The sequence below is a fragment of the Azolla caroliniana genome, unplaced genomic scaffold (assembly GCF_043228905.1).
Source record: "Azolla caroliniana isolate FFs.n. ecotype wild unplaced genomic scaffold, voAzoCaro1.0.p SCAF_473, whole genome shotgun sequence".
Lineage (NCBI taxonomy): Eukaryota > Viridiplantae > Streptophyta > Polypodiopsida > Salviniales > Salviniaceae > Azolla > Azolla caroliniana.
Window position 1 is genome coordinate 7,240 of NW_028230908.1, and position 9,689 is coordinate 16,928.

The 9,689-nt window shown below is 35.9% G+C and overlaps 1 protein-coding gene across 5 annotated transcripts; it reads left to right on the forward strand.

Moving 5' to 3' along the window:
- The first annotated feature begins 755 nt into the window (after positions 1–755).
- On the forward strand, positions 756–4,823 carry LOC147848188 (heavy metal-associated isoprenylated plant protein 7-like). Of its 5 annotated transcripts, none has more exons than XM_087338612.1 (5): positions 756–1,000; positions 1,448–1,682; positions 2,978–3,177; positions 3,654–3,741; positions 4,330–4,823. In XM_087338612.1, exons 1-5 carry the CDS (start codon positions 992–994, stop codon positions 4,722–4,724), a joined length of 927 nt encoding a protein of 308 aa, XP_087194738.1. In that variant the 5' UTR covers positions 756–991; the 3' UTR covers positions 4,725–4,823. The 5 variants fall into 5 exon arrangements, with proteins under 5 accessions (XP_087194738.1, XP_087194740.1, XP_087194741.1 ...); XM_087338614.1 differs by having other exon boundaries at positions 1,478–1,682; XM_087338615.1 differs by having other exon boundaries at positions 1,505–1,682.
- Positions 4,824–9,689: the final 4,866 nt, after the last annotated feature.

Here is a 9,689-nt window from a genome sequence, read left to right on the forward strand (position 1 = left end):
TCTCTCGATCTCTTCAAACTTCTGATACACTAGAGTCGTAAAGAAAACTTCATTAATGAAAGAATCCATCGAGGTGCCATGAAGTAAGTGTAATGTATCCCATCTTCCAATCTGGATTCCGCATAACATGCATCCACTTGGAACCCAATATTTTGCATTCATGCGTCTTTTGAGGCTTTTCTTATTCTCATTTTTAGTCACTTCCCATGCAAAGCATTCCATAGGTCAAGGCGAGGCTCTTGTTTTGAACCTTAAGGATCTACTCTAGGAACCCTATCCAAGGGGAAGTGATCCAATCCAAGGAGCCGATGCATGTGCGGTGTCAACATAGGACAAGGAGGAGTAGCATTACGGAGATGGACGGGCAGGTGAGTGGATATATGGGAGATGGACTCAAGGGAAGGGTCCATTTTTGACAACGAATGTTTGGTGAGAAGAAAGGGGGATGGATATAGGTAGTTGCCATAGAATCTGTCAGTTGGAATACTTTTGTGAATACTTTAAAAGTAGTCTTTGTTCTCACTTCCACCACCAACACTATACATACATACATGATACTATTACTACTACTATATTGTGTATAGGGCTTTGTATGCATGCATGCATGCATGTATGTATGTATGTATGTATAAATGTATGTATGATCATCCCATCCATCCATCACTCATTCATATCCTCCTCCATTCTGTCCAAATAAATAAATAATATTAAAACTAAACATGGGTATCTTTTTCTTCTCTCTCTGCTCTCTCTCTGCAGATTATGTATATATGTGTGCATATGTGTTTATGAGTACTAATCTTCTAATAACTCCTTAATCACCTCTTCCCAGCCCTAAATCACTCCTTAATAAACTAATAATCATCTCCTATATTAACTATATTTTTTTATAAACGCGCACACACGCACGCACGCACGCACATAATTGATCTAATTAGCTCTTTTGAGGAATAGTTTTATTCCTGAATCAGTAGTAGCAAGCATATCCACCATGTCACAGGTACTCATTTTTCTTCCTTTTACATTAGTCTGATCGATCTATCTATGTATCTATCGATATGTTTCTAGTTTTGTTTTGTTTCCAATGGCATTGTGTATAGTCCATCCATTAACTACCAAAAGAACTGTACCGAATTCTCTCGGTGCTTCTCCTAATTTCTTCTTCATCACAATTTAGTGATTTTGTGTTAATCCTTAGCCACACCCATTGTTATCCCTAATCACCCAACCCAATTCACGCGCTAATCCTTAACTTAAATCACACACTCAATGATAATCCTTCACCATTAAACTAATGAGAGCCCCTCTAACATATTAAGACCCAAATCAGTAATGTAGAATGCGTAATCCATAAATCTCGCACTCAAACTGCGTGCCCCAAAACCCACTCTAACTGGAATCGACTTTGATATGATGCGTGCAGGGAGAGGACTCGGATAAGAAGAAGAAGGAGGAGGAGGAGGAGAAGAAGAAGAAGGAAGAGGAGGAGAAGAAGAAGAAGAAGGAGGAAGAGGAGAAGAAGAAGAAGGAGGAAGAAGAGAAGAAGAAGAAGAAGGAGGAGGAAGAGAAGAAGAAGAAGGAGGAGGAAGCAGAGAAGAACAAGGGGAAGGTCATAATGGGCGCCAGGATGCACTGCGAGTCTTGCCGCCTCAAAGCCTACAAGTCAGTCATCGGCTACAGAGGCAAGCAAATTCCTCCATAGCCATAGCCATAGCCATAGCCATATCTATCTATCTATCTATCTATCTCTATCCTTCCTTCTCTATATATGTACATATGTATGATGTCCACCCACCTCCCCCCATATCTATCTCTATTTTAGCAGTCCTTTTCTTCTTGGCAAATGGGCACCCAATGCCCGTGTCCGCCCAATAGGGCGGGCGGGCAGCCGAGCATTTTCTCTTGTCTCTATCTATTGTCCCGCCCTAGTAAACTTCGTTGGGGGCTTTTAGTCCCTTCTACATAATATCACTCGAAACCGCACCTAACAACTATATGGTCATGTATAATATCTCATAGCACTCGAAACCCCTCATTCGGGGTTCGTTGGCGGACATAACCAAAGACATTCATTGTTGCATTCGCCAATGCCACCACGAGACATGCTCAATGACTTAGATGGCGGTTATTATATGGCCGGGATATAGACATCTATGTGTGTGCTACTTAGTGCCCACCCTAGCTGGTGACTGCTCCCTAACTTTTGGTTTTTCACCTCTACCTTAGGGTAGCCCCCCCCCCCCCCCCCTTTTGTGTGGCCTTACACTATATCCGACCTTTCAAACAATGCTAATTTGCATCGACCCCCGCCCATTCCAACAATCTCATGCGTAAAAATTCAAATCCCTCCTCCGTCAATCATATGGATCACACCCTACCTCAACACAAGGCACGCCACACACATGTTTATTAAGTGGTGTGCCCATACATGATATTGGTAAAACAAACTTTAGATTTTGAAAGATTCATAATGGCGATCACGTTTTGCCAGCTCCCCACATTGTGTCTTTAAATGGATATGTAAATAGGAGTGTTTGTCAATAATGTTATAAATGGTTAATAACACCTCTTGTTATAGATGCATTCATCGTTAAGTCCCTAAGTTGTTACTGTTTATATAGACCAATTGAATGTTGATTGACCCTAAGTTTTGGAAAAAATTAAAAAATAAAACTAGGCTACTTAAGACAATCAAGATTGCTTGTAGAAAGAGTTGATGCTAAAAATGCTATCGATACAATCTTTTCTTTATTAGTTGCACATTTATTTATTTATTACCAATTATGTTTGCCATAGATTGATCAAGGTTAATAGGATCATATTTTGGATGGAACAAATTAATCTTGTTTCTACAAAAAAAACTATATTTTCCAAATAAGTCATGGAACTACTTGTTATATGTGGTGCTGCAACATTTTGTATATAATTTCATCCTTTAACTCTCTCAAACCAATAAATCATCTTTGTAATAATGTAGGAGTGGAGGATATCAACATAGACATGAAGAGCCAGAAAATTACTCTCAAAGCTCCAAGTGTCGATCCTAAGAAGCTCTTTGAATTTGCAAAGAAAAATAGCGGAGGAAAGATTACAAGCCTTATATTCCCCGATCCTAAAGATCTCGAGAAGAAAAAAGAAGAACAAAAAAAGGAAGAACAAAAAAAAGAAGAAAAGAAGGTAACGAGGACATGTTTTACTTAGCACCTTAAATTCTTTAAACAATATTCAAATTATTCGATGAATGAATTCTTCACAAGTTACACAATACATGTAGTGATCTTCTTTGTGAGTTTATGAAACTACCGTCAAACGAAAAAACCTAGCTTGAAATTTATATCTTTTTCCCTAGTATGCTTGGCCTATCTTGAGTTCTAGTTGCTATAGGTGATGAGGAACCAAAGATGTCAGTTTTGTTATGGTCCAAGAGAGTCGATTGCTATTCCCATATCTATACATGGAACTTAGTGGCATAGAACATTGACAATAAATTTCTCTACAAATCTTAAACTATACATGAAGAAGTATACAATTTGAGCTAGATTTCATACATGAAGAAATATGCACCAACAATTGAAATTGCTCATATCAAAGTTAAGCATGACTTTGTCTAATTAATTTGAAGGATAACATTAGCTAGTGCATTTCACATGCAGCCAGTTGATGTTACAGTGGAGCTCAAGGTACCCATGCATTGTGCAGCTTGCACTAAAAAGGTTGAGAAAGCAGCATGGAGAATAGGAGGTATGTGATTCAAAGGTTACATTATTAAGCATGGTTTACAATAACAAAAGCATAATGAACTAAACGCACTAAGGGAAGTTTGTATATTTGTTGTCATTTAGTCAACATGTTGTAAATGTTATTTTTTACAACATATAACAACAATTCATTTAGTAATATGCTTCCGTGTATGGATATGCTTATGTCTAACAGGTTTGTCACCATGCTTTTTGTCACCTTCCTTGATTGAGCTCTTTAGGCTTGTGAATTCTTTTCTGAGAATGTAAAGGTTAATGAATTTGTGATCTATGGTCCATATACCACTAATAAATTAAACACTTTATATTCCTTTACTACTATGTATGTTGGGTCCAATTTTATTGTTTAGTATTATATATGTAGGCTTTGTGGCTTTTGGGTTGTAGTGTAGGACTCGTTGCCTTTGTAAATTTTTGCTTCTTTTTAATAATGTAGGTTTTGTAACTTTTGGATTTGTATGCTAGCACTCATTGCATTCGTAAGTTCTTGTTTAGCTTCATGTACGTAGGTTTCATAACTATTGGATTCGTATATTGTAGGACTCACAATCTTCATAACTTTGTACTACAGCTGTGTACAGTGTCCAAGTGCAGGGAGATAAATTGATCATAAAGGGAAAGGACTTGGATCCAAAGAAAGTGTGTGCCGAAGTGATTAAGAAATCGGGAAAGCATGCAGAGGTGATCCCTCCACCCCCTCCAAAGAAAGAGGATGAAAAGAAAGAGGGGGACAAGAAAGATGGAGATAAGAAGGAAGGTGACAAAAAGGATGGTGACAAAAAAGATGGAGAAAAGAAGGACGATGCTAAGAAGGACAATAACAAGGACACTGAGAAGAAAGATGGCGAGAAGAAGGAAGAAAAACAACCTCCCAAAGTAGTCGTTGAATACTACTATCCCCCCCATTATGTATATGCCCCACAATATTTCAGCGATGAAAATCCTAATGCTTGCAGCGTCATGTGAGCTTAAAAATACAATTACATGTTCACAATGTATAGAACAATTTCTTGTACACATAAAGTTTTGAGGTATGAAAATGAAAGAAAATGATGGTTTTGTTAATTACAGATTGGATAGATCAAGATTGGCTATGGTGAAGTTAGTTAACTTTGTGCAATGTATCAAAACACGATGATGGTATTGAGATAGTTCCAACACAACTATTGTTTATCGAAATGCATTTAATATAGTGGTTACTTATCATCGTTGTTTTTAACTGAGTAATAATGATGTGGAATGAGAAGGGAAAAAATGGGCAGCCAATATCTACACATGCACTACATTGAGAAAACAATCTATAGATTTATCAAGATAGGATTACACTATATGGTACTTTGCAATAAATAGTTTGTATCCACATTTTGCTCACATGTACGCAACTTTATAAGGTTAGATAAGCTTTTATTATAGAGTTCTCATGTTCTTGAAATCTTGGATATGAAAAGAGTTTGCAACATAAATCATCCATTACAAATAGTTGTGCCCCTTCCAATAGTTTATATTCGTTATTATATTAATGTCAATATATAAAATTTTATACAATATCAACATTCCTACTTAATTTATACCTAGGAAATACCTACATGATTTCCATGTAGTAACCAATTTTATTTTCGAAATTGATGAGTTCTTTATGACAAACTTCAACCAATACATGTCGTGATCATACGCGAGATGAAAACTGCATGATCTATGCATTTCATCTATACATGATGGGCTCATTTATCTATCAATACATACTTTTAGGCACAAAATAAAATTAAAAAAGATACAAAATTCTAGCAAGGAGGGCCCGACCTAGTATATTGCTCAACATTGTGAACTGACTTGAGAGGTGTGCATTTGGTTTGTGCATACATAACCACCATGCTTTTTTATTTTAATACATGGCTTCTCACTGTGTATGATGCTCCTTGTTTTCACTGATTTTGTGAATGCTATTGAATGTCGACATCGAAAGTAATGTGATCATTCCTTTTATTTGGTTTCTTTGTCGGTTTAAGTTGTCAAACAATTAGTGGGTACCTACACTTAGCTCATATGATGCTTAGTGTTAGATCTATCTTTTTCTTCGTCACGTTGCTAAAGTGTAATATTCAAGTAATCACAATGATGAGAGAGACAGAGTGTGTGTGTGTGTGTGTGAGAGAGAGAGAGAGAGAGAGAACCAGTACTTGATTAATTTGGAATACAAGTCCAATAAAATATGCCTGCTCTTTTTCGCGTAGCTACATTAAGTTGGCACATTGAAGAGCAAGTAGGATTCCTTCCACGTTGTCGGTTGGAGATTTAAAGATGTAAAAAGGAACACACTACGTACATGTTCACTATATGGACAATATAATGACACCATGAAAGATCCCATTCAGCTACCATGGTCATTCAAATATCATTTACTCAAGCCTTGTATCTTTTTGTCATATTTCAGTTGCTACGTGAAATCATAGTTCTCGAAGTTTCTAATATGAAGAAAACAAAGGGAAAATGTATCCATTGTCCAACTGGGCACAATTCATTAAATGTCAAGGTTTTTTAGCACGTTACAAAATTGTCTCATTGAAACCATATCAATGTAGCTTTTCTATGCATGGTAAAGCTATTTGTGTGGGAAAGGAAACAGAGAACCATAAACATGAAGCACATCATGATGGTATTTCAAGACAATGAAGGAAATATATATTGTTTGATTGAATGTATTTTGTGCAAAAATAAAGTCCCATTTATTGATAATAAAGGACCATGAAGAAATAGAGTAAGCTATGGAATCCAATCTTTGGGATATATATATTTGAAAATGAGTGGACACTCTCAAATCCATTGGAGTTCATGGACATTGTAATGGGATTGAATTCTGATCTAGTGGCAACTTGAATTTACTTTATGAAACTATGTTCCATAGCCCAAAATGTAGAAGTTCAGACACAAAATTCTTGTTTCACTAGTTGTAACGACTTATGTTGCATTGATTGTGGATATTTGTAAAGGCACATGTCTCTTGTGATTGACTGAGAACTCATATTCAAACAAAGAATATATTCAAAATCTAGGGAATCAAATTGTTGTAACGTTTATCACATAAATCAAGAATCCTTGTGATCAAGAGGCCACATAGGGAATTCGATATAAACCCGAATATTAGGTAGTAATTAAATCTAGAACAACATCTCTTTCGGTGATGAACATTGAGATTGATGCTAACACTTACCTTTCGTCCTTTCTCGGATGATCTATACTTGTTGAGATGGAAAATATTATAGACTATTTGTATATTGGCTTTGGCCACTTTAATTTTAATACCAATGGAGGATATTTTTTATGGAAAAAAAAAACCCGAATATTAGGCATGTAGGGAAGTTCACACTCTTAGAAGAAGCTTAAGGAATTGATGACAACATTGAACAACGAAGTATTCAAAGGTGAGTGAGTTTATTAAACACCAACAAAACATGAGAACGTCTACAACCCATTGAACGTTGACAATCCCTCATGTGCATGATAAAATATCATCACACAAACATAATATTAGCTATTTGCATCATGTCTCCATTGTTGTTTGATATATTTATGCCCTTAAATGATTAGATTATACTTTTGTCTCCATTTATATACGGAGCAATCTATAGTTTTCATATGTTTAATTTAAATCACCTTAGAACCACAAAAGGAAGTTACGATTTTAATTTATATTCAATGTCTTATTTTATTTTATAGCTTCCGGCTAGACAAAAATTACATGCTACGCTATTTGTTTCGTTTAACAATCTTTAAATAAAGAGATTGAACCTAGGTGACATCAAAAGACAATAAACAAACATAAATTTAATGGAACGACTACGTAGAGTTTGAAGTAGGGCTTTAGATAAACATTTAGATCAACAATGATCTTCAAACAAAGTTTATTGCTTTCCCAACAAGTTTTAGGACATCCAAAATGTTGGACGAAAATGCCATATGATTAGATTTTGAATTGGTAAATCATTTGACGCTTTTAAATATCAAAAGCATTGGAATTTCTCTCTAGAATATGCGTCCACAAAAGTTTGTAAAATTTTTCAATGGTGCTCATTTTGCTACTTCGAACCTTTTGTAAAAGTTTGACACGCCCCTCATTCTTTGGCTTTTTTGTGCCAAAAACTCTCGTACTATGCAAAATAGTGGACCACATTTATACATCTAGGTATTTAGATAGATGGATTGATACATAATTCACACTAAACTAAGAGAGAACATGTGAACTCAAATGACTATAGTTGACTTAATCAAGCTTAAAGAGACAATTTACAAACATAAAATTGATATAATGATTCTTAGGAATTCAAAGGATAAGTTGTTTCCACATTACATGTATATGGAGATTGTAACTTGCACTCTTACTTTGTTAATACATAGATATGTCTATGATAATAACACAAATGAATGTTCAAGCAAGTAATGGGAAAAAAACTTGTGCTCAAGACGACCATTGTTGGAGCTAGGAATTGGCAATGGTTCAATTTCAGCTTAACCGGTTTGGCATACTCCAAACCAAACCGGTTAAGCCTTAACCGGTTTGGGAGTTTTCAAACTCCAACCAAACCAACTCCTAAACTGGTTAAACATATCAAAACTAAGTAATCCTTAAGCAGTTTGGGAACCAATTTAGCCCAAAATGGTTCGGTTCGGCTTGAGGCATCCCAAACCGAGCTCAAGCCTAAACCGAACCTAAGTGCTAAACCGCCAAACCATTTTAAACGGTTTAAAATCATGTCGTAGTCACTCAAATACTGTACCAAAAAAGATACAACACGAGAGTAATGCTTTTATACATAATTTACGGGACTTTAGATTCAATCTCCACGAATTCAATCTATCAATTTATTGCTAACATTTGTTCCTAACTTCTTAAAATTTAACATATAAACATGATTAAAACGAATAACAATTGCTCCTAGTCATGTAGTTAGCTATGAAGGAAGCTAGTTATGGAGCTAGTATAAAGCGCCATGGTCATGCATTTACCATTCAGGTGTTGTATATGACTCTCTTTAATCTCCTTCTAGCAAAGAATGTGCCCCTTTGTTGGAGTTCAAATCCTCTATTAAAGACATTTCACATTTGATTAGCCTACAACAGGTACTCTGTCAAACTAAATTGGAAGAAAAAGCAACGGAAGAGGTTTAAAGTTCTAAGGATTATGAAATTAGAAAACATAGCTCAAACTAGTAAGGTTTTTCCATAACCAAGGTTTCAATTCTATCTAAAATGAGGTCTCTCTTTGCCTACATAAGGTCTCCTCAAAGAGACTACCTTTTCTCCATATCTACAAGAGTAACATGTGAAATGAGGTTTCAATAGGCTACAAGAGTAAGTTAGATTGCAAGTCTTCCAAGGCTTGCAGTTTGCCTCTTAATAAACCCTAAACCCTAAACCCTCTTAACACATTACACATTCAAAGCATTACAAGCAAATTGGAAAAATCAGAACTAACAGTAGAATTTGCTGCAAATAGTAGTGAACAGAAAGACTCACAAGAATGTTTCTATTAATAACCACGTATTGCCGCATTATCCTATGCTCTCTCATGGTCATGCAAAACATGAATGCTTCCACAGTAGGATCAGAAAGTACATTTAATCCTTCCCTACTCAAGAGAAGCAGTTATGCCCAATAAGCCAGATTCTCTTCTCCTCGAGGGTTAGAGGAAGTCAAATTTGTTTGTTTAAGGTACAAAATATTATTTGTTCACTTGCCCAAACGTGCCCATGGCACTCGTTGAGATGTGACCATTTTTCTTCACATGGGGGGATTATGTGAGAGAGGATGATGATGATAATGATAATCATCATGCCAACCACAGTTATAATGAATGTGATTCGTACTACACAACTATTTGCTATAAAAGAAAAAAAGCATTCCAAGGGTTACACTTCCTGTTCACCTAGAATCACC